This window comes from Lampris incognitus, chromosome 3 (assembly GCF_029633865.1).
Source record: "Lampris incognitus isolate fLamInc1 chromosome 3, fLamInc1.hap2, whole genome shotgun sequence".
Classification (NCBI taxonomy): domain Eukaryota; kingdom Metazoa; phylum Chordata; class Actinopteri; order Lampriformes; family Lampridae; genus Lampris; species Lampris incognitus.
This window is the reverse complement of record NC_079213.1, coordinates 101578891-101604910: the sequence shown is the minus strand read 5'-3', so window position 1 is coordinate 101604910 and position 26020 is coordinate 101578891. Positions and strand designations below refer to the sequence as shown.

Genomic DNA, 26020 nt, shown 5'->3' with positions numbered 1-26020 from the left:
GAGCAGTGGCAGAATAAAAACCAGATGCGGTGCCAATACACTCAAGAATGCAGGCTTTACTTACTTGATATTCTCCAGTCGGCTGGAGTCGGGTTTCAGGGTGGTGGAGTGCTTCACCATTTTGTACATGGTGATGACCAGGAGATGAGATTGAGCTGTCAAAAACAGAGTAATGGCAAAGTTAATACATGGAGACGAATGGCTCTAGATACCGTAGACGGCGAGAGGAACAGAAAAAAAAACCTGTTAATTTGACTATAAGTATTAAAAGAGGAGTGCCTTCAAATCTCCGCCCGTCCACAGCCTAATCCAATAAACATCTATCCTTTCTGCCAGGGCTCAGACGGCCCGACTGGCGCCAAATTTAGTGTCATTCTATATCAATAAGAGCATGGAAATGCATTAAAATCCATCACAGTGGAAAAAAAAAGAAGAAAGGGAAACAAAAAGGCCACATGACAACAGCTCGGCAATGTTAGAAGGGAATGAAAACGAGTGGAGGAAATTCGAGACCTTTTTGTTGTACAAAAACAACTGCATATCGACGTATGCGCATAGTGAACTATCATAAGACATAACCAGCTGCAAAAGGCTTGAGGGACCAAGGGAGGAAAAAACTGTATTCTTGGTTTGCAACATTGACATTGAGTGACAATGAAGGGACGAGAGGAATAAACAGAAGAAGATAAAAAGAGCAACTAAACGACAGACTGACACTTCTTTCACTCTCTCCATCTTTTTTGTTGTTTTTTTTGTTTTGGATTTCCCCCGCTTTTTCTTCCCAATTGTATCCGGCCAATTACCCCACTCTTCCAAGCCATCCCGGTCGCTGCTCCACCCCCTCACCTCCTCTGCTGACCTGGGGAGGGCTGCAGACTACCACATGCCTCCTCCAATACATTTGGAGTCACCAGCCGCTTCTTTTCACCTGAAAGTGTGGAGTTTCGCCAGGGGTACGTAGCGTGTGGGAGGATCATGCTATTCCCCGCGTCCCCACCCCCCCAACAGGCACCCTGACCGACCACAGGAGGCGCTAGTGCAGTGACCATGACACATACCCACACCCGGCTTCTCACCCGCAGACACGCCAATTGTGGTATCTGTAGGGATGCCCGACCAAACCGGAGGTAACACAGGGAGTCGAACGACCGATCCCGATGTTGGTAGGCAAGGGAATAGACCGCTATGCTACCCGGACGCCCCTCCGTCTTGTTTTAATGTGGTTTTAAATCTTGAGGGGGTCAGTGGCACATATCAGGCGAAGACAAGGTCTTTATATGCTGTTTCTTGGTTTATTTATTTGCCGCCTTAAAAATCAATACTCTGATTTAGTGACATGGAGGCCAGACAGATCAGCAAAGAGTGGCCTCAAATAATTTACTTCAAGACCATTAATTCTGGGGCAAACTCACCCTTGGCAGGGCATGCCCATGCACAACAACAAGGGATATATAGTTGAGACACACTGGTGTTGTAGAACAAACCGGGCATGTATAAATAGAAATACTTGATTATGTGAGGAAGAAACGTTGAATTAAACTACTGTGTGGGCAACAGTGCACAGTAATTACCTCAAAAATACAAAGAAACAATGAGTTCCATGTGGTTAACAAAAGAGTGCACACAAACAAGCACACAAAAAGCCACAAAATCATATACGTATGTCTCTGTTACTGCTGAGAGACACGTGAAGACACAGAGGATTAGCTATTCAATTCAATAAGAGTTTCTTGGTTACGTCCATGAACAGGGCTTTTCAATTGTATCATTTTATCTTTAGAAAAACCAAAAACATCAGCGAGGGAAAAATGAAAAGCAATGCCGGCATGAGGGCATGAGATAAATGAACAGTCTTTGTGAGCTGGACTCTGAGACGGTAGCCATTTACTCCTGAACACAAATTCTCTGTGTTCTAGAGCACACTGCTATCAAAAGACTGCCTGTGATCGATACTTCACCCCTCCGCATGCAATCAACTGGTGGAGCAGCTCACAATAACCCAGACAGCAGAGGAGAGGAAGGTTTGGAAAGGGAAAAAATGAAGAACAAAATGTAAATGGTGCGGCTCCTTTTGTATCATAGAAGGCATTGATGTTATGTTTTGTTTCAGAGCTATCAGCCATTATTTCTATCAGGCGCCTGCATGAGTCAGACTGAGGGAGCAGGGGGACGAGGGGCGGGTGGTGGTGGGGGGCTGAGGACGTTTGAAAATCCCTTTAACACAGCCGGGAGTGTTGACATGGATCCAATGAGACAGAGGAGTAAGGACACAGTACTTTAAAACAACCGAGCAGCATGCCGCCGGTTCCCACCCCCACCCAACATGCTTCCCTGGTCTTTCCCAGGGGAAACTCCCCCCCCCCCCAGTTTACCTTGCCCCCGCTCCGTCTCTCTCGGCCACTCCTGTCTGTCCCTCTCCCTCTGAATCACCACTGCAAGCCATGCAGAAGCACCTCGCCACAGTGGGACTAAGGAGAAAGCTTTTTGCAATTGCGGAGTGTGTGCACACACGCTGAACTCCGAGTGAACTGAAGGCGGGATAAAATATTAAAGGTGCAGATGGAGCTGTCCTGATGATAGGAACTGCTCGCGATGTGTCATGATCCAGGAGGCCTTGTGTTGAAGCCATCTCAAGCATACTAATGGCTCCCACCACCACTCATTACTTCCATGTTCCTCCTTCATGGAGCTAATACCCCCTGTACCCTGAGCTGAGGCAACCTCTGCCTCGGAAAAGGGCTCAAAGTGCCTACTAACATTCTCCACTTTGAGGTTGGCATTTAGGATGTTTTTTCTTTTCTTTTTTTTCAGCCAGGAGGGGAAAAAAAATCAGGTGGAGGTAGAAAGAGGTGGGAGGGTGAGGGGATGTTGGCTTAAGTCATTTTCTGGGTGCTTTCTCTGAACATGTCACCCGGAGTGGGTGTGGCTGGCGCTGAACAGGATGGCAGACTGTTTGCTTATGCATAGGGTGGTGTTAACAAAAGCCTTTTCTGTTTTCTCCCTCTCCCACTCTCTCTTGCAGTCTCTCATTCTGTTCTCTCATTGACAAGGACAAAGCCAATTGAAGCAAAGAAACCAGGGTCACAAATCGTACAGAGCAGTCACACTCTCACACTTTCCCCTGAGACAGTCTTTTCCACTACGTTTTGTCTTTCCTTGTCAATTGTCGCAAACAGAAAGCAGTGAGCATCACCTGGGCCAACGCTGTGAACCTCATTCCTGTCACCCATTAACTATGCTACCATACATCAGTTCCTCATAGGGTCACGGTTCTTCCTCTCAGGTCACCCCCACCAGTATCCTCATCATCATCATCTCCTCTGCACACCCATTTTTCATGCAAATCATCTCCGGAAGCAGCATGCGATTGGAAGAAAATGAGAGTCCAGTTCAGGGAGTGTGAATGCATTCATGTGTGGCTGACAGTACATTTGCTGAGAGATGAGGAGAATTATTATTTGTTTTATTTATCTAAAAATAGCTTGTCTGCTATTCTCTTCAAACTGAGGGTCTCGTTTAAAGCTTGTATTATCACGCCAACAGACTTTTACTGTGAAACTTCCGGGGGCCAGCCAGCAGTGTGATGCGTCTTTGTGGATTCGATATGGGTGCCTCCTGTGTCCGTCTCCTTTTCAATGTCAGTTCAACGTTCAGCGGAGGGTCACCTCGTCTATAGATACTAACGATTAAGCTGGATAATGAACACAGGCCTGAACAAATCGTCCACCCTACACAGTGGCCAGACCACTTGGAACGCGTCCTCATCCCTTCGTGTACACAAGGGCAAAGAAATAGATTTCAGAGATGGCTGAGGATCTGTCAGAGGAATACCACCTGCTCTTTTTTCTTTTCCTTCTTTTTTTTTTTTTTTGCATGGGTAGGTGAGACTCCCCCTGGCCCTGCTCCTTTGAGCCTCTCTGATGGAACAGGAGATAATAATGTCATGACCAGTAAATAATTGCATGCTTCAATGGCACATATGTCAATATAATATGCCATATGTCCTTCACCCGTGATGGTCCTTGACCAAACAGAGAAGGGTACCTTTGCTTTCTCCAACAGCATCTACACGAGGGTGTTCACACAAAGACGTGCACAGACATGAGAAGGCTAACACAAAGTAGAAATAAACAGCGATAAACTCTAACAGTAATGTCCTATGTAACGTGGAATGCACCACTTGAGGGAAACTGTCATTTTGTTTTGCTTGTAAACAAAAAGTTGAATATGAAAAACATGAGTTGTTGTTTGTGATTTAAGACACTCTTAGGTTTTAATAGTAAAGCTTATAGCAAATCCTTCTCCCTGTCTCCGTCTCCATTACCTCATTTCAAGAAAGGGAAAACAACTTACCACAATGATGAAGCTGACAGGTCCTATAAAACTCCATATGAAGTGATTGTCCACTCTAAGCCAGCACCTATGACAACCCCACCCCCCCCCAAAAAAAAATCGAAAACAAACAAATTAGCGGCGCTAAATCATCACTATTTTCAGCCTTCATTAAATGTGAATGTGATTAGAAGGAAATAAATCCTGAGTCTGAAAGATGACCTTGAGCTCCTGACATGAAGAAGCTGTTTCGTCAATAATTCTCAACATTTCTATTGCAAGAAGAACACATACAGTTTCACAATACAAACCGATACCCTTGGTAGACGGGTCCTAGCTAAAATAAGGCCATTAATCTAGGTAAAAGGCTTTCTCCCGCACTGTGCTCTTCTCTTTAAGAGAGCATTTACAAACAAGAGGTCACAGGAGGGTCTTTGAGCACAGAGGCATTAATGTAGGCAAGCCCCCCCTGAAACCACAATGTTGAGTCTGTCAGCCACTTTCAAATGACATAAAAAATTGAACAGCTTCCCATTCCAGGCAGAGAAGCTCAAATGTTTTGGCATGGTCTCCAGGGAGGCACCTAAGGCACTGGCAGAAATGATGAGTAGATTTCTGTTCAGAAGCCACCGCATACAGATACAGCAAGTAGGCCCATACAGTGCAGCATCCAGAGCTTATACTCTGCATTTCCAAGGATTTACCCACAAAGCCCCACTCACGCTTTCTTAGTCCCGTAGCTTCTGTAGTCGATAGCTGCAGAGACACCGACCACAATGGCTGGGAGGAGGTATCCAGATACATAGTAGTACTTTTCCTTGAGTATTCACTTTCGAAGACCTCCACCAACATGAGGTACAGCTGAACTCCCTCAAGACACATCCAAGAGAAAGAGGCCAAGAAGAAGAAATGTAGAATCCCAGCAATGATGGAGCACCCAATCTAAGAAAGGAGCAATTAATGGACATTAAAATGACAGAATACCATAAGGACATTTATTTTGAAACAAAAAGAAGGGTAGTTGACGCACAGTGTCATCATACAAATCTGTTTTTTTGAGAACAGTACTGAAAAGTACTTTATTAAATTCTAGCTTTAATGTCAGTTTTCCATCTTACAAAAATCCCCCTGGAAAAAAAAATTGCTCAACTTGCCATTTACCACATACTCAACTAAGTGGTTCCTTTCCCTTTCAGTTTAATGAAAGTCAGTGAAAGAGATGAAAAGGACTTTTTAATAGTATCACACTTCCTTAAGAAAAAGATAATGAATATTCAATCAGCCACCATATAAGCTCCATTGAGGTGTAGGTTTAACCTTAAAGAAATGTGACTGCAATTAAATACGATTTACATGACAAGGTTAAATGGAAGATTTAATAACCTGCACTATATGCTGCATGTGTACCTGAATTGTACTGTTCGGCAGGAGAGGCCTTGATTCTCTGTTTGCCAAATAAAATCTATCTGTACCACACTATGGATAGGTATCATTAAGATTTTAATGGTACTACTACTCCTACCGATATTGCTTATTGATCCAGTACTTTAACAGTGCTCTTATCTGTTCTTTTTGTTATTGTTTTTAAGACAAAAAAAAAATGAAACAAATTAAGAACAGAATTCACGTCGTTTTTATTTTCTCATGCCTGAACAGAGCATTACTTTTAATCATAACCCATGTGTGTATAATCTAGTTAGCTCCGTGTGGGCTCCAGGCTGCTAGCATACATAACACACCTGAGGTGGATGGACAACGAGAGATGAGCTACAAGCTAGGCAGTCCAAAACGGCATTTCTCTGCTGTATTTGATGCACTTCCTCTACATGTTTGGAAAGACTGCTTGTGTTTCTGCCCTTACATGCAAAAGACTTGTTGCACCTGTGGCAACGAGCATTGTCAGCATCGACTCTACTGACGTACAACCGGACCGACTCTACTGACGTACAACCAGACCGACTCTACTGATGTACAACTGGACCGACTCTACTGACGTACAACCAGACCGACTCTACTGATGTACAACTGGACCGACTCTACTGACGTATAACCGGACCGACTTTACCGATGTACAACTGGACCAGCTCTACTGATGTACAACCGGACCGACTCTACTGACGTATAACCGGACCGACTCTACCGATGTACAACTGGACCAGCTCTACCGACGTACAACCGGACCGACTCTACCGACGTACAACCGGACCGGCTCTACCGACGTACAACCGGACCGGCTCTACTGACGTACAATCATACTTTTATCTGTGTAATTCTCCCTGCCATCACTGTCACTGAGAGCAGGCTCTGTGTGTGTGTGTGTGTGTGTGTGAGAGAGAGCGAGAGAGAGAGAGAGAGAGAGAGAGAGAGAGAGAGAGAGAGAGAGAGAGAGAGAGAGAGAGAGAGAGAGAGAGAGAGAGAGAGAGACGGCCCCGCCCCTCAGCTCACACATACGACAGGTTGGATTGGGGATAACAAAAATGCATCATACCTTATTGCAAATTAGAGTCGCTGAGATAAAAGGTGCAAGATAACTTTTATGTAGCCTAAATTAATAGGACATTATTTTCTTAATTTTTTCAAATACCGATAGCAGAACCGTTAACGTCAGAGCTTATTAATACTACAGTCTGTAATAATTTAGCACCGGAGTCTGTTTAATACCGGGTTTCAGTACCCATCCCTATACCAAACAAAAGCTATTCTCCAAGAATCCGCTCCATCTCATAGTGATTATGTGGAGGTAAAAAAAATAGGAAATATAAAGAACGGAGGCACGAAAGAGTTGCTGAGGAACACTTAGTCCAGACGGCTGTGGCTTTCAGTGACAGGAAATAGTACCTGTCAAAGGGAAGAAATGGCCTCTTAGTAATCTGTATTAATGGTGCTGTCCCACTCACTTTGAGATGAGGACACACCGAGAAGGTTAGAAACAAGCAATTCTCATCATTACATGTCGGACCGAGCCTCTGTTTTGTTTCTCTGGGAGTGGGGAGAGAGTAGGTGAAGCTGCAACAGGACAAATTAATCAAAACCAAATCGATGGGCTGCAATCTTTGCGAGCTTACCCTGGGTTCCGTCATATCAATACCAATTAGGAATATTAACTCGGCGATGAAGAGATTGATGCACAGGTTCTTGTGGATGGTGTTGCGATCGCTCTGCAGGCCCCGGAAGAAGCAGAAAGTGAAGATGCTGATCGCGAGGCATACGAGTGACACGACAATCCCCACGCGGGTGATGACGTTCAGCAGAAGCTCATGCACTCCATCTTTACCCTGTGCAGAGGGGTGGGGTAGGGTAAGTTGGGACAAAGTATGCAGCAAATGAATATACCTGTATGCCAACAGAAAATAATTGCTGATATCCTGGGGCTCCCAGGACAGCTACTTAGTGAGTTGCAGAGGAAACATGTAAACTGTATTACACAGAAAATGCTTAGAAATGGTTGGTGAGCGGCTGTTCATCAGAGGGACCAAGACACTCTTTCAGATGACTGGCATCAATGAGTGTTCTCAGATGGCCAAGTGGGGAGAGTATAAAGCCAAAGGTCAAACTGAAAGGGCTGTCAGGAGGTAAATATTAATGAGTTTGAGATTCATTACCTCAATCAATGATATTTTTTCCTAATTTTCCCCCCCTTTTCTCCCCAATTGTACCTGGTGATCACCCCATCCTTCGACCCATCCTGGTCACTGCTCCACCCCCTCTGCCGATCCGAGGAGGGCTGCAGACTACCACATGCCTCCTCCAATACACGTGGAGTCACCAGCCGCTTCTTTTCACCTGACAGTGAGGAGTTTCACCAGGGGGATGTAGCGCAAGGGAGGATCACGCTATTCCCCCCAGCCAGCCCCCCCGAACAGGCGCCCCGACTGACCAGAGGAGGTGCTAGTGCAGTGACCAGGACACATACCCACATCCAGCTTCCCACCCGCAGACATGGCCAATTGTGTCTCTAGGGATGCCCAACCAAGCCGGAGGTAATGCGGGGATTCGAACCAGCGACCCCTGTGTTGGTAGGCAACGGAATAGGCTGCTACGCTACCCAGACACCCCTCAGCCAATATTATTATTAACAGCATTATGATTAAATCAAACATCAGTATAAAACTGGTTCATTACAGTGTTGCAGTGAGCCACTATTTCACATTTCCTTGTTACTGTAAATTTATCAAATTAAGACTTATATCGCAATATAACACGCGTGCACAGACACACCCACACACCCACACACACACAAACACAAAAACTTTACAAACAAATTTGACTATCTTATCTATGTTGAAGTCTCACAGTGAATGATGCATCCAGCCATATTTCTGGTATGTGAAAACCACTTTGGCAAATAAATTAGGCTGTGATTTGGAATCTGATAAAATACGAGATGAAACGAATATGTTAGACTGCAAAAAGACATTAGACGGCAAAAAATGGCCCTTAAAAATAAGAAATTAGATAATTAATACAAGGTGTTTTTGCTCGTAATAAGTGAAAAAAATCTGCCAGTGGAACTAGTGGAAATACACTTGTTAACAAGACGCACCATCTAAAAACAAGTCCTTATAGCTCAAGGAAACTTTGCTTGTTGAGTGACTGTGTCTTATATGAAGTGTAATGAGATATTTTATCTTAATATAAGACAGTCACCCAACAAGCAAAATGTCCTTGAGCTACGAGGACTTGTTTTTAGACGGTGCGTCTTGTTAACAAGTGTATTTCCACTAGTTCCACTGGCAGTTTTTTTCACTTATAACTAGCAAAAAAACACCTTGTATTAATAATTTTATTTCTTAATGTGTGAAGGGCCATCTTGACCGTCTTCATGATGGTCAAGCTTTTGATGCCTGCAGGCTTGGCTTGGCGCTGTGATGCAGAGTAGGACATGTTTTGCTGAAGTGACATGAATCTACAAAGTGGCTAAGCAGGATTAAACAGCTGAAAAAAGATGCACGGAGTTCATGTTGCTGTCTGAATGAGTCCGTCGTTGCAGCAGTCAAGGTACACGATACGGTGATGGACAGTACACTTGCTAAGCCCCTCAAGGGAGAAAAGAACGGATTGACTCCTTTAAAGCAGATACTCTCCTCACTGTGCTGTAAACACAGAACCCTTTCATCCATTTCTTTCAGCCCTGGAAACTAGAAACTAGTGGTACCTCAGTGATTGAAACACACTATGAGCAAATCCCAAACTGACACTATTCCACGGAAAAAGAAATAACCCATAAAAGAAAAAAAAATAGAAATAAAGGTAAATATTAAAAACAACATAAATGCTACATACTGAGATTTCTCGGTGGGCCATTAGGATGGCAAAGTTGGTGAGGTGACTACAGGAGCAGATGGTGTGGGTTTTATTGGAGTCCAGGAGCTTGCAGCCTTGGGTGGACCAATACCCCATCATGCTCCTCTCTGAGTAATTCCAGAAGGAGCAATTGGAGTTGAAGTAGTGCTCCATCTGCAGATAACAAGAGATATGGTTAAGTGTCCAAATAATTGACTGCAAGAAATTGAGGCACATGTAGAACATAGAGGCTATTTACCCCCTACTCATACAAAGTATTTCCCTGAACTGATATGGCAGAGGATTTTTCACTTCACAGCTCTCGTCAAGCAATTCATATGTTGTATCTCATTTGGCACATGCTTACCAAGCCAAGCGAGGCATAGCTGGGTATATGAGGCCTTAATAATGAGGAGGCATAATTGTTTGACAGCGTGTCTCTGGAATTGCACAATTTCTCCGATAAAGAATGGAGTTCCTGCGTGGCCCTCTGGGAACTCTCATGCCAACTTTAAAAGACGGAAGATAATTGGTGCTCCAGTAATTTCATCGTAGATTGTACGGGTAATCTAGGAGTTAATTTGCCCCACTATAAAAGAAAATGGGTATCATTTATATCCCAATGTTGATTAAAGAATTAGTTTTCATTAAGAATTCACTTAGGTTCTAAAGACTCCTTTAATGTGATGTTCAATGACTTAAATAAACTGCGGACTGACCTAGCCTTGCATTTACAATTCAAATCGGGGATCTCTGCCTACTCTGGCTGTTCCCTCCCGGTGGTTTTTAATACGACCTCTCCAATAATTTTCCAGCAGGGAGACTCACATCAACGTGCTCCAAGGTGAAAATCACCGGGTCGTTGATGAACACACGGCTGGACTCTTTGTTGATGGAGGCGGCGATGATGTCCGAATTGACGGCAACCGACACGTTTCGCCCGTAGATCTCGTTGGCCAACTTTATGGTGGCGTTTTCCGTACTAAGGAACTGGCCCAGGTTTTTGTAGAGCACGAAAACCAGCTTGGCCACTCCTGAGGAAGACAGGGATTAAGACAGACATAAGAGGATAAGGAAAAATGCATAAAAGAAAAAGTAGGCACCCAATACATGGACAAAACTACAATGTAAAATAAAAGACACCATTTGAAAGAAAGCTAAAATTATTTGGACTGTTGTGAGAGAGAAAGCAAGATGGAGCGAAAAATACAGAATACTTTATTTTTTAATTTTCCCCCTTTTGCTCCCCAATTGTATCCAGCCAATTACCCCACTCTTCTGAGCCCCCCCGATCCGGGGAGGGCTGCAGACTACCACATGCCTCCTCCAATACATGTGGAGTCGACAGCCGCTTCTTTTCACCTGACAGGAAGGAGTTTCACCAGGGGGACATAGCACGTGGGAGGATCATGCTATTCCCCCCAGTTTCTCCTCCCCCCCGAACAGAGCGACCAGGACACAAACCCACATCCGGCTTCCCATTCGCAGACACGGCCAATTGTGTCTGTAGGATGCCCGACCAAGCCGGAGGTAACACGGGGATTTGAACCGGCGATCCCCGTGTTGGTAGGCAACGGAATAGACCGCCACGCCACCTGGACGCCCACAACACAGAATACTTTTAAGTGGGACTTATCCCTTTTTAGCCAATATCACAGAACTTGGGGTTTTCGAAGTCAAATCCTTTGCAGTCTCTTCCAAGCTAACAGTCCTGCCTGGTAATGGCACTGCATTTTCAGTTTGGACAGATTTGACAGGCAGTATCGGCAGACCAGTTTGACACAGTTGTCACTTTTTCATGCACACAGGAAAGGAAACAAAAGTCAAAAACAACCATCGGTGCTTTCACAGCTCATCCCACATGGCACAAACACTGAATGAAGAGGGCGGTTGTGTGCACCTTTCTCCTTCTTTCATGTCGCTCCTGTTGTGTCTAAGGGGGCTTACCATTTCGACTGTTGAGCTTGACAGTATTGGCCGACAGCTGGATAGAGATACCACCCTTGCCGGCCTGTGGAAATTTGAAATCCTGCACCTGGCCGTCCGTGCTGAGCACATAAACATCCAGGACTGAAATCACCAAGTCGGTTTAATGCAATGATAAAAGGAGCAAAAAGGAGATGAGGAGGAGGTGGGGGGGAAGTAAAGAGAGCCAGGATGGGTGAGAAACGGTAGGTGAGGGACGGATGAAAGAGCAAGGGGGAGAGAGAAAGATATGTCTGTCATTACAGTGTGTTAAACATGAGCACCGGGGCAAGAAAAGAATAGAGCATGTTTATCTCAAGGCCCTCTTGTTTTCATTCCTACATCAATACCACATTAGCTGGAGCCCAGTCAAGTTTATTTGCGCAAGACTGAATCACTGCCGACTCTGAGGGCTTTACATTCACACAGTGTTAAATGGACGGCCACGGTAAACACCGATCGGCGGCTTTCATTCTTTCAAACAATGGCATTCAAACAGCAAGTCTCGGCCACAATAAACTGCTGAATATGAATAAAAACTGTCAGTGCTGAGGCGATCTTTTCAAACCCCCAAAACACTGTAGTTAAGATTAAGTAGATTTGCAAGAGGAAAAATTTAAAGGAAAAAAAATATTAAATAAAGGCCTCCCCTCACATGGGCTGAAATTCGCAAGGACAGGCGAACGGGAGGATGCGACGTTGGATAAAGCACCTTTGTACTTTTTATAAGACTCCGCAGCCAGCTAATGTTCACATTAACGTATAGAGTTACAACGTCTAGACATACACATTTATAAGCTAAGCACTCACAATCACAGAAACCAGTCGATTTAATTGTCTGATATTCATCACGTTGTCAGTAAGTGACTCATTAAACCTAATATCCTTTATTTGTTTCCATTCCCTGAAGGTTTAAACGCATTATTATGAAAACAAGGTCTTTTTTTTTAATGCAGCTGCCTGGTTTGCTCATAATGGTTTCCTTCTTTCAGTGAATTAAGAGTTTTTCTATTAAATGGACTTGCATCAATACGGCAGGCTTGTTGTTTGCTTACCACCGACACTGTTTCACTTACTTATGTTGTCTGCAGGAACTTTGACGATGGCAGGCTCCATGAGGTTGTCGGCAAGGACGAAGGCCCCCTCCTCCAGGGTGTCTAGTAACATGGTGGCTGCATGGGTCTGCTCGGTACTGTTCATGTCCCGCCACGACTTCAAGGCCTCTGGTCGCAGAAGGTTATCCACCGTGTCAACAATGGCCTGTTTTCCAAACAAAAAGATTTTAACATTAAATAGATAATTTAAAAAAGGATATGAATAGTCCAGAACAACAACAGCAAAAACAACAACCAAGAGGTTTATCAGACCAAGCAGCGGCAAGCAAACAAAGGGGTTAGATAAAAAAATTCACAGCTGACTGGATGTATCTCCGCAGCTGGGCTGAGGCAATGGAGAACATAATGTCCATGAAAACTGGGGAAGGAAATCGCTCTTTTTGGTAATTTATAAGGTGATCAAGGACACTGAGTGCCGAGCTTCCTTAGAAGTCAAACAGTACAGTAGGTCACTCTTATTGATCTGGACCACCTCCACCAGGAGGTCAAAAGCACAGAGTGGGCTCCAGAACAGCACCACTGCATCACTCAAGGACACTTAAGTGGATGGTTACTTGGGGTCACCAAGTATCGAGCCCAGGCTTCCCCCCCAATATATATATATATAGCGTTTTTTCCCCCCGAAACCATCAATGGTGTTGTTAAAAGTACTCAACTAATGAGGAGCAGAATTTCAATACTGATACAGGAAAATACTGCGGTTTTTCAATACTGCAAAATTTTAATACTGCAATGTATTAAACTTTTTTTTCCTGTATCAGTATTGATACTCACCGGCCACTTTATTAGGCACACCCGTCCAACTGCTCGTTAACGCAAATTTCTAATCAGCCAATCACATGGCAGCAACTCAATGCATTTAGTCATGTAGACATGGTCAAGACGATCTGCTGCAGTTAAAACCAAGCATCAGAATGGGGAAGAAAGGTGATTTAAGTGACTTTGAACGTGGCATGGTTGTTGGTGCCAGACGGGCTGGTCTGAGTATTTCACAAACTGCTGATCTACTGGGATTTTCACGCACAACCATCTCTAGGGTTTACAGAGAATGGTCCGAAAAAGAGAAAATATCCAGTGAACGGCAGTTCTGTGGGCGAAAATGCCTTGTTGATGCCAGAGGTCAGAGGAGAATGGCCAGCCTGGTTCGAGCTGATAGAAAGGCAACAGTAACTCAAATAACCACTCATTACAACCGAGGTACGCAGAAGAGCATCTCTGAACGCACAACACGTCGAACCTTGAGGCAGATGGGCTACAGCAGCAGAAGACCACACCGGGTGCCACTCCTGTCAGCTAAGAACAGGAAACTGAGGCTACAATTCGCACAGGCTCACCAAAATTGGACAATAGAAGATTGGACAAACGTTTCCTGGTCTGATGAGTCTCTATTTCTGCTGCGACATTCGGATGGTAGGGTCAGAATTTGGCGTCAACAACATGAAAGCATGGATCCATCCTGCCTTGTATCAACGGTTCAGGCTGGTGGTGGTGGTGTAATGGTGTGGGGGATATTTTCTTGGCACACTTTGGGCCCCTTAGTACCAATTGAGCACCGTGTCAACGCCACAGCCTACCTGAGTATTGTTGCTGACCATGTCCATCCCTTTATGACCACAGTGTTCCCATCTTCTGATGGCTACTTCCAGCAGGATAACGCGCCATGTCATAAAGCTCGAATCATCTCAGACTGGTTTCTTGAACATGACAATGAGTTCACTGTACTCAAATGGCCTCCACAGTCACCAGATCTCAATCCAATAGAGCACCTTTGGGATGTGGTGGACCGGGAGATTCGCATCATGGATGTGCAGCCGACAAATCTGCAGCAACTGCGTGATGCTATCATGTCAATATGGACCAAACTCTCTGAGGAATGTTTCCAGTACCTTGTTGAATCTATGCCACGAAGGATTAAGGCAGTTCTGAAGGCAAAAGGGGGTCCAACCTGGTACTAGCAAGGTGTACCTAATAAAGTGGCCAGTGAGTGTATATACATATGATGTCCTATTTCGTTCCCCCCCAAAAATAAAGACAATGATGAGGCAGACATGGGTGGCACGGTGGAGCGGTGGTTAGCGTGGTCGCCTCACAGCAAGAAGGTCCTGGATTTGAGCCCCGAGGTACTCCAACCTTGGGGGTCGTCCTGGGTCATCCGCTGTGTGGAGTTTGCATGTTCTCCCCATGTCTGCGTGGATTTCCTCCGGGTGCTCCAGTTTCCTCCCACAGTCCAAAGACTTGTAGGTCGAGGCGCCCGGGTAGCGTAGCGGTCTATTCCGTTACCTACCAACATGGAGATCGGCGGTTCGAAACCCCTGGTTACCTCCGGCTTGGTAGGGCGTCTCTACAGACACAATTGGCTGTGTCTGCGGGTGGGAAGCCGGATGTGAAGAGTAGGGTAATTGGCCAAGTAAAATTGGGGAGAAAAAAGGGAGAAAAAAAAGACGTACTAAAGTGTGTGTGTGTGTGTGTGTGTGGGGGGGGGGGTCCTGTGATGGCCTGGCGGCCTGTCCAGAGTGTCTCCCACCTGCCGCCCAATGACTGCTGAGATAGGCTCCAGCATCCCATGACCCTGAGTAAGGATAAGCGGATTGGATAATGAATGGAAAATATATATATATATATATATATATATATATATATATATATACACTATTTAGAAATGTAATATAACATTTAGTTTCCTCTAAATTTATCCTTCTGGACAAACGCTTGATGTTTGTCTGACCAGCTCACCAGCTCCGGACAGCTGATGGATGAAGAGGGTACAGGACCCAGACGACTTTAGTATTTCCTCAGGAAATAATCAAATCAATGTGTCTAATCAGGTAATCAATGTCGGGGCTGGGCTTCGGGTGCTGGGGGGGTATGGAGGGGGTGGTGGTGGCTAATGCATTGTTGCATCAAATATAGCGGGATGTCAGATAACGCTGACTCAACGCTGTCCGTCGCAGTTCGCCTCCCTCTCATACTGTCATTAGCGGCATAAATACTGTCATCCTCATCGACTAGCCTTCCACCGCGCTTCCCCTCACCGCCCACTGCTTTCCAGCAGAGGTCTGCATGCTGCTGAGCAAGGCGCCCTGTGCTGGGGCAATTCAACTGAAACGGATCATATGACATTTTCAGGAGGGAACCGTGCAACATCTTTTCCCCCCTTCTTTCACCTGCTTTTCTGTGCTCCCTTTTTTTTTTACAAGCTCCCAGCCATCCTCTGGCTAATTAGCTCGATCCATTTTAACACCGTCCCTGAGGGGCGGTTTGGGTGGGTGGAGTGGGAGTTGGGGGGGTGACTTTGGTGGCAGGTGGAGGACACTGATCTCCCTAATGGTTGAGGGACGTACGGCCAAAATGCTTTGATGAGAGGGTCGGAGCTGGAAGCATTAGAAGAAGAAAAAGGGGGGGGGAGTTGACCTGGCAAGCTCTTATTTTATTAACCAGATCCAACTAAGGATGCATGTCTGTAATTTATGAAACAAATGAAAACCGGTGTCCTTGTAAAAAAAAAGAAAAGAAAAAAAAAGCACCTTTTTTATTTTTTATTCAATGTGTGGTGAGGGTACCTGTTCTGGTCTTTTAAGACCAGGGTTTAAATAAATAACGAGAATGAAGTTAGTGTCCTGATGCAGTATTCACAAGGGTCATGTTTTTTTGGGGTTTTTTTTTTATGTCCATGGCAACAAGAGGAAAGAAAAAACAAAATGAAATCAGTAAAAAAATAATGAGATCGATGTAAACACTGTTTTGGCATTATGTACCTTTACATGCACACTCTCGAGTGAACAACAAGAAAACATGACATGGAAGGAAAGAAAAAAAAAACAAAAAACTAAAAAACCACCACTGCTGTAACCACAAAAAGGGGGGGGGTAAAACAGCCCACACATTGAAGAAAAGAAGCCCCACTGCAGATGACTTCTCTTTTGACTTAAAAAGCACTTGAGGTACAACTGTGGCTAAGCATGAGGCAATTACCCAAAAATGTAAGAAGCATAAGGGGGGGGCAGCATGCGGGGGGGGGGGGCTGAGGGCACATGCTGCAGTGTTTGGACTGGGGTACAGGACACATAGATGGAGGCATGATGTGGTGGAGGAGGGCAGCAAGCAGAGTGGAAGAGTCCGGTAGCGTGGCTCCATTACCTTCATGTATGCCCTGCAAGTCCGTTCTCGTTTTTGAAGCTTTTTTTGTTCAGGGGGGGAAAAAAAAAAGAAAAGAAAAAAAAAGAGGGGGGGTTGGTAGATCAAACACAGAAACACAATCAGCACAAACTTTACGAGCTTGAAGTACAAGGTTTTTTGGAAACAGGTTGTGACTGAGTAGCTCATTTCCTGACTTGCTGACTGACTGACGGAGAGAACGACGGCTTGGTCCCGTCAGTCCCGTCTCCCGTGCCGTCGCCCTTGCCTACCTGGAGGTTGACACACAAAAGCTCCCCCGGCTCCCGTTTGTGACATGCTATATTTTACCCTCAAAGCCTCCCGACACATCTCAGAACTATTAGACTCGGAGAAGCCAAATTACAGCAATTACAACAAAAGTGCAATACTGCTACGACCACAGAGCTCTTGCAGTACGTCAGATTCCAAAATGACATAATTGTTCCCCTCCCTCCTTTCACCTTCCCACTTGCAGTTTTTCTTTGACTTTGTGAAGCAAGGGAAAGAAAGGCAGACTCCAGGTCAGGCATATTAGCCGGACGTTTTTTCTGAACGTTGCAGTGTGAAACTGTGATTTTCTTCCTCCCACAAAAAAGTGTGAATACAAAGCACTTAAACTTTTTAATAACCCCGCCTGCGATCGAGTGACCTGGCAGGGAAGAATTGGTTCGAAAATGCCAGAGGTATTTAACGTAGTAAAGTGTAGAGTGGTTTCATTTGTATGTGTGTATTGTGTGAGAGTGTACATTTCTGGGCGGGAGGAAGGGATCATTTGGCAAGGTGAGAAGAGTCTCCCACCTTGTTGAAGCTTCGTCCTGCCGAGTCCTTCTCGCTGGGCCGGAGCTCCTGAAGCTGTGCGTCCAGGATGTCCACCAGCTGCTCCATCAGCCGCACCGAGGAGCTGACGTCTCCTGCGAAGATGGGGCCTTTGGTGTGTTTGGCCAGCTCGTTTGCCAGGTTGGCGGCGTTCTCTCCACTGCGAATCTACAGCGGGGAGATGGTTTTGTCATCAGAGCACATGCACTTTTTCACCACTGGTTTTCTATTACTTTTACATGACATCGCCATAACTTTTAGCTTAATTTCCATGACCAAAGTAAACTTTTTTTTTAAAGTTGCCACTGAAAAGGTGTTTGTTAAAACTATATATATGATGTTTAAGTCAGCCTATATTCCAAATGCTGCATATGAGCCACTCTGCTCTCAACAACTTCCCCAAGTTATTTTTGTTCTGCTCCATTTGAAGTCACTGATTGTTGAAACTGCACATGACATACTGTCAAAAAGCTAACTAGAGGGGCGTCCGGGTAGCGTAGCAGTCTATTCTGTTGCCTACCAACACAGAGATCTTCAGTTCAAATCCCTGTTACTGCCGGCTTGGTCGGGCGGATACAGACATAATTGGCAGTGTCTGCAGGAGAGAAGCCGGACATGGGTATGTGTCCTGGTCACTGCACTAGCGCCTCCTCTGGTTGGCCGGGGCGCCTGTTCAGGGGGGAGGGGGAGGGGGAACTGGGGAGAAAAGCTTGATCCTCCCACATGCTATGTCCCCTTAGTGAAACTCCTGTAAGGTGAAAAGAAGCAGCTGGCAACTCCACAAGTATCGGAGGAGACATGTGGTAGTCTGCAGCCCTCCCCGGATTGGCATGGGGGGGGAGCAGCGACCGGGATGGCTTGGAAGAGTGTGGTAATTGGCTAAGTATAATTGGGGAGAAAAAGGGGGAGCATCCACAAAAAAAAAGATAAAGCCAGCTGGGTAATTGATATGAAAGTTAGCAGGCGGAGATACATATTAGCATAGTGTGACAAACTGTTGCATGCGCACAACTAATTACAAAGGCTGCTACAGTGGCCATACCTCTTGTTGCTTCTTTCCTTTTTTCATTGGTCAACCAGTCTTTGACAGTGTTGATGCCTTTTTGGTCAGATTTTAACGATTTTTCTAAAACTTTAACAACATCACAACTTTCCATACCTTTTCAAAGGTCTGGGAATTGAACTTTCGAATTTAATGGCTTTTCCAGGTTTTTCCATGACCGTGTAATCCCTGATCAAACGGAGCCATCAGGGTGTCATACGGGACTGTTGGGTTTATTATCCTTTTTTATTATTATTATTAATTTTTTTCAGCCAGTGAGGAATTGCCATGATAGCAGATGATATTAAAAAGGACAGAGAGGCAGTCCTTGTTCTGCGCTGAGCAACAAAACAGGTGCTTTGCCAAACGAGACATGCCAGACAGCTCCAGGCCCTATCTACTCTTTCATTGGCAACATTATCCGTGGGGCTTCACAATATACTCCATATACTCCACATAAACTCCACTAAGCAAGCTGGAAAACAGTAGACGGCAACGATCACACTAACCTTCTGGGCCACTTGGTTCACCCAGTGGGAGGTGCAGTTGCTGAGATCGGGGCCCTTGGGGTGCCAGGCCCCCGTGGAAAGAACACATAAATAGGAAGCCATGCCTGGTGGGAAAAACAAGACAGAGAGTAGTCAAGTTAAATCAAGTCAACTCAATCAACTGACACAGGTTTGTCACAGTCCTTCACTAAGAGAGGACGTGAACAGAGACTTAACGGGAGAAAACACAAACTCTAAGATACATTGTCTGACAGTGTGTGTGGCAGATTTGACTTTCTAGCTGTGGTAAACTAATCATAAAATTATGTCAGATGGCAATTATTGAATTTACAAGGCAGACTCTAAACCTGCACAGCCAAATGTTTCGTTTCTTCAAAGCAGATGCTTCGAATTTTCTAGAAGAATCCAAAGCAGCACAGTGCTTTTTTTTCTGCCACAAATAGTTATGACAAGAATTTTTTTCCAGCCCAATTAGTCCTATGCCTGATGAACCCAGAGCGCTAACATAATTTCACACACAACCAAATGAGGGATGCACATTTCTAAGCAAGCTTGGAAAAAAAAAAAAAAAAAAAACCCAGCTGAGCCTGCTGCTCGCTAAACGCTACTGCTGCTGATAACTAAACCCTGTTCTGACACAGTGAATGACTGATGCCAATGTAGCTACACCATCTCCTCCAATTCCCCCAGGCCCACCCTGGAACCACCGTTCTTGATAAACAAAAAAGTTCTAAGAAACACTGGGCGCTCTCTTGAGGGGAAGCTCCGGGTCATGTTGAAAATGGCGAGCGGGATGGCTCCCCAGAGGCGAGAGGGAGTGCCATTTACCTCGCGTCCCCTTGGGGCATGGTCTCTCCACGAGCATGCCCCTCTGGGTCTGGGGCCACATGATGTCCCTTTTCTCCGTGGCCTCACAGAAGCGCTCGGGTAAAGGGAAGGACTCCAGGGATGGAGGGGCGGTCGTCTGCGGAGCTGCAGGGGGCGGTTTGGGCGCTCCCCTGCTGCTCTCCTTGGGCCCTGTTGTGGTGGTGGTGGTGTTGGCCATGCCCCGGTGCATCGTGGTTGTTGTGGTGGTGGTGGTTGTTCTCAGAGGCTGCGGTGCCATGGTGGCCTCTGACAATGGTGGAGCTGGGAGGAGATGGAGGGTGAAGAAGAAGTGTTAGCTTTGGGTGAAATGCTAACTGGCTGTTGTTATGTGTTAGCTTGACGGGTGGATCGGGGTGAGAACTCTGCCGGTATTAGGAGTGTTGCTCTCATAGATTTCTTAAAATGTACCCAATACAATGTACGGTACAACACTTGTATTTAGGAATGTAACGATACATCGCGAGACAGTAAATTCCTGATACAAATAGGTGACGTTTCAAATCGGTGAGATGAATAAGTCTTCTTCTACTTGGTGTTTATCGGCAGTTGGCAAACAACAAATTGGTGCATTACCACCACCAACTGGTATGGAGTGTGGATAAGACTGTCTATCAGTTACACTATTCCACCCCCCCCCCAAAAAAAAACAACCCTCAAATCCATCCATCCATTATCCGAACTGCTTATCCTGCTCTCAGGGTCGCAGGGATGCTGGAGCCTATCCCAGCAGTCACTGGGCGGCAGGCGGGGAGACACCCTGGACAGGACAGGCCATCACAGGGACACACATCACATATTTTTTATATTACACTTTGTAAAGTGTCATAGTTTTTTGTTTCAGAAATAGTGCCTTGCAAACATCGAAAAATTAGGTTTTTTTCCCCCTATTACTTTAGGGGAATGGAGACACTTCCAATGCCACAACTTATTCAAGTTAGGGGTCATGAAGATCAAGACCATGAAATAAGATAAAGCTATACGATGCTTGTTTGCAGTCACGTGATTCCGATGACGCGCGAGATTCAGATGGAGGGCAGGAAGTGAAAAGCGGAATGGACGAGATGAAGCTAGTTTAACTGTTGCAGTTTAGACGATATTATGAGAGAAAGGTATTGTAACGTGCATGGATAAGAAGACACGCTGGCCGCTGGTTGGCGGGTCTGACCCTTAAGTCTAGCGGTTAGCGATGTCTCCTGCGGTGTGGGCGATACGGGTTCGCGTCCCGGCCGCGGCAGTTCCTGTGGTTGCGTTGTCCCCCGAATTCGCTACAGTATAAACAGAAAGTAAGCTATGTTGGACATGATCCTGATGTTATGAAGAGTGATTTTTTTTTGGACAAAGTGGTCACTGCACACACGCGCGTTATCCGGCGTTTTCGGTCAATTTCTTGCACCCCCCCCCCCCCCATGAACAACAACTTTTTTTTTGCCTTGAATACACACACACACACACACACACACACATTATTTGTTTATTTATTTTTCATTGTCCCTTGCTGTATTGTTTATAATTGCTTTTTGTGGTCCACGGTGGTTGTGTCGATGCAGTTGCCCACTGGGGACCAGGGGTTCGCGCCTCGGTCTCGTCAGATCCAGACTATGGCCGGACTCGATGAAGCAGCAATAATTGGCAACGCTGTCTTCGGGAGGGGGGCGGAGGCGACTTGTGTTCGTCACATGAATGCGTCTCTGTGTGTGTGTCGGAAAAAGCAGGGGTTCGCCCTGGAATGGCCTTGTCCCGGAGGTGGCGAGGCGTCTCCTTCGAGACTGCAGGCCGGAGAGATGCAGTTGGCGAACGCATGCAGCACAGGTGGGTGTCTGAACTACAGTAGGGAGCGATTGGGAGAAAAAGTGAAAAATCAGAAATAAATGGAAAAAAAATAATTGCTTTTTGTTTTCTCTGTTTATGTTCTCTTTGTAATGTTCTCCTGAATTAAATTTAAATAAAGGTTTTGTAAAAAAAAAGCCCTTTATCGCCATTTTAATTAATAGAGAACAATGAATAAACAGATTCATTTCATTGCCATTATAATAATATTATTATGGCATTACTACCAGCAAAAAATACATGGGAAGTGTCGGCATTTTGACTTTTTTTTTTTCCAGTTGGCTTTTTATAACGTCCTTGGACCGTATGCCAATTAAAAACATCTCCTCCTGGGAACTGGAGTGAGTAGCGGGATCCTCCCACGCGCTACGTCCCCCTGGTGAAACTCCTCACTGTCAGGTGGAAAGAAGTGGCTGGCGACTCCACATGTATGGGAGGAGGCATGTGGTAGTCTGCAGTCCTCCCCGGATTGGCAGAGGGGGTGGAGCAGCGACAGGGACGGCTCGCAAGAGTGGGATAATTGGCCGAAAACAATTGGGGAGAAAAAGGGGGAACCCCCCCCCAAAAAAACTCCTCCTCTCCCCATGTGCTATCGCGGCTCATTTCTTCCTTTATCCGTTTCTGACAATCGCCTTCGGGAAATTCCTGTGATTGGTCAAAAAGTCTGAACCGTCCAAAATGTGTTTTCACATTAGAAACGAACCAAACCACGGTTCAATTTGATCCGGATCGAGACCACCTCTTTTCGTCGGTCCAAGGTTCAGCTGTTTGGTCTGGACCGTGGTCCAGGGGAGGTTTCACACCTGTAATTTTGGTTCGGATCAAACTGAAAAGTCCGAAAGTCCGGACCAAACGATGTAGGTGTGAAAGCACACGGTACCCTGGTTTCACACCTGGCAATCTGGTTCGGACTTTTCTGGAAAGTCTGAAACTTAAATACAAAAGTAAACGTTTCAGTCTCAATAGTATACAGGTATACTTTTATTCAACTTTAAATACACTTACATAATACCTCTATTAAAGTGGGACAATTCATTCCCAACGAGTAACATACTGTAACGTGCATGGATAAGAAGACACGCTGGCCGCTGGCTCGTGGGTCTGACCCTCCATGCACGTTACAATACTGTAACAACGATGAATGAGTAGACTCACTAGCCCTTGGCTGACAGGTCGGACCCTTTAGTCAACTATAGTTAGCACAGTCGCCCGTGGTGCGGGCGACCCGGGTTCGCGTCCCGGGTGCAGCGGTTCTCGGCTGTCCCGTGAATTCGCTACATTGGTGTCAGAAGTGAGATGGTGAGACTGAGAGGCCATCAGTAGCACATGCGCCCAGAGGTGTGAGGGAACTGGTACGCGCGCTTCCCGAAGGTGGGGGTAGTGTAACGATCATGAATGAGTAGACTACCTAGCCCTTGGCTAACGGGTCAGACCCTTGAGTCGACTGGTTAACGAAGTCGCCCATGGTGAGGGAGACCCGGGTTTGCATCCCTGCAACCCCCCGAATTCTCTACAATACTATTATACTGATAAGTACATTTTGGTACCCAAACGTTAGGATACTTTTAGGAATCTAGTAGAAGTCTTATGCATTTTTCCGTGAGGGTGCACAGTAGTAGAGCTCTTCTTCTTTCAGCTTGCTCCTCCCTGCTTCTCAGGGGTCACCACAGCGGATTTTATAGTTTCCATCGGCACCCTGTGAGGGCACAGCACCAATGGCGGCCGTTATTAACCCGAGCCTCAACCGATCCGGTATGGAACCGCGATCGATCCGGTATGGCCTTGTCAATCCGCATAATGATTTGACAAAATTTTACGTCAGATGGCCTTCCTGACACAACTACTAACCCTATGGACCGTCTTCCTGACACAACCACTAACCCTATGGACGGTCTTCCTGACACAACCGCTAACCCTATGGACGGCCTTCCTGACACAACCACTAACCCTATGGACGGCCTTCCTGACACAACCACTAACTCTATTGACAGGGGCACAGGTAAAGCGCTGGATGCCATCCCAGTATTCATGGACTTGCACCCACGCCTGCCGCCAATAGAAGAGCTCTTCTAACACGTTGTTATTGTTCTATAAATTATCCTCATTCAGCTGTGTTGTTGGGTAGATTACAGCTTTGTGCAACAAGTGTACTTGCTTTCACATGGACTGCAGAATATTCCAGGCTCTCAGTCAGCACTGAATGAGACAATAAGTAGCATCCTCCTCCTGTCTGGTGAGTCATCCCAGCCTGAGAGAGATTCAGTTGCACGGCTGACTGAGTTTCACCAGAGAAACAAGAAGCCAAACATGCGTAGCTTGTAGCCACAGAGCCCGGACAGTCACCCTGCAGTTCTTTCTCTCTTACTACTACTACCACTACTACTACTACTACTGCTACTGCTACTACTGCTACTACTACAACTACTACTACTGTTACTACTGCTACTACTACTACTACTACTACTACTACTGCGACTACTGCTACTACTACAACTACTACTACTGTTACTACTACTACTACTACTACTACTACTACTACAACTACTACTACTGTTACTACTGCTACTACTGCTACTACTACTACTACTGTTACTACTACTACTGCTACTACTGCTACTACTGCTACTACTACTACTGCTGCTGCTACTACTACTATCCCTGCTACAACTACTACTACTACTACTGCTACTACTGCTGCTACTACTACTACTGCTACTGCTGGTACTACTACTACTACTGCTACTGCTGCTGCTGCTACTACTACTACCCCTGCTACTACTACTACTATAACTCGTCTTGCTCCACTAGAGCAGGTCTGAGTGCCATATGCCTCACAACTCCCCAGCAAAAACCATCTCCGTCCCGGGACGAACAGAAAATTACACACATTTGTTAACACCAACTGCTGCATGAAAGCTAAGAATTTTGTCTTCCCACCACCGTCTGAGCACTAACTTCCATAATTCCATTTCATAAACGTCGATGAGGGGAGTTTTTCCCAGTGATGAAATGTGTACAAACAAAACCCTATCTGATAAGATTCCTACTGGAATCTTATGAATTATGGATTATGAACTGGTGGATTTTAAAAGTTTGAGTTCTCTTGAGTCAATCAGAGGGAGAATGATTATAACGCAACGTGTGCACTGGATCTAATCGCATCTGAGCACTTTGATTTCCTCCATTAAGCCGTGTGTGGAGCATGCAGGGAATGGTGGGCAGAAACGCAGCACTGCTTGACATGGAGCGCAGACGTTCTCACAGCTGAGGACGTCTGGGAGAATGAGAGATAAAAAGGGGGAGGTGGTGAAAGAGAGTTAGAGAGATAAGAGATGGGAGGATAGAAAGAGAAATGGGAGACAGTAAGAGGCAGAGAGAGAGAGAGAGAGAGAGAGAGAGAAGAGAGAGAGAGAGAGAGAGAGAGAGAGAGAGAGAGAGAGAGAGAGAGAGAGAGAAATGGGGTGATGACAGAAAAACTTAGAAGGAATGAGGTCGCATTGAGGGAGGGGGCAGACAGCTCCTGTCTTGCAGCAGAGTGAGGAGGTGGTGGTGGCAGTGACAGGAAGGGGGGTTTCATCACTGCCCTATCTACCCCTTCATTGGATAATGGGCCTGACTGATAGCAACATTTATCCCCCCCCCCCTTCTGTGAGGTCCTCAACAGTGAAGACAAAGTGAATGCGCCTTGAAACCTGTCTGTTGTCTGTTACTTGCAGGGAATTAGGGTTTCGATGTTTCTGGCTGCAGAGATTTCTCACATGCATATTACACATGGAAAACCACGCAGACACGGGGAGAACATGCAAACTCCACACAGAGGACGAACCGGGACGACCCCCAAGGTTGGAGTACCCCAGGGCTTGAACCCAGGGAGGCGACCTTGCTAACCACTGCGTCACCATAGGCTGCGGTTTCCTCCCACAGTCCAAAGGCATGTAGGTCAGGTGAATCAGCCATACTAAATTGTCCCTAGGTATGAATGAATGAATGTGTGTGTGTGTGTGTGGGCCCTGTGTGGGCCCTGTGTGATGGCCTGGCAGTCTATCCAGGGTGTCTCCCCGCCTGTCGCCCAGTGACTGCTGGGATAGGCTCCAGCATCCCAGTGACCC

At 45.8% G+C, this 26020-nt stretch overlaps 1 protein-coding gene across 1 annotated transcript in view; it reads right to left on the bottom strand.

Moving 5' to 3' along the window:
* Nucleotides 1–26020, bottom strand: part of adgrl2a (adhesion G protein-coupled receptor L2a) — a 135069-nt gene that overhangs the window by 9843 nt on the left and 99206 nt on the right. Inside the window, 15 exon segments of the mRNA XM_056276891.1 lie at nt 65–143; nt 146–155; nt 4354–4420; nt 5055–5148; nt 5151–5274; nt 7398–7594; nt 8887–8898; nt 9612–9789; nt 10444–10649; nt 11563–11685; nt 12657–12840; nt 16833–16871; nt 17649–17834; nt 19218–19321; nt 20046–20345. Of these exon segments, the coding sequence (XP_056132866.1) occupies nt 65–143; nt 146–155; nt 4354–4420; nt 5055–5148; nt 5151–5274; nt 7398–7594; nt 8887–8898; nt 9612–9789; nt 10444–10649; nt 11563–11685; nt 12657–12840; nt 16833–16871; nt 17649–17834; nt 19218–19321; nt 20046–20345 (1903 nt within the window).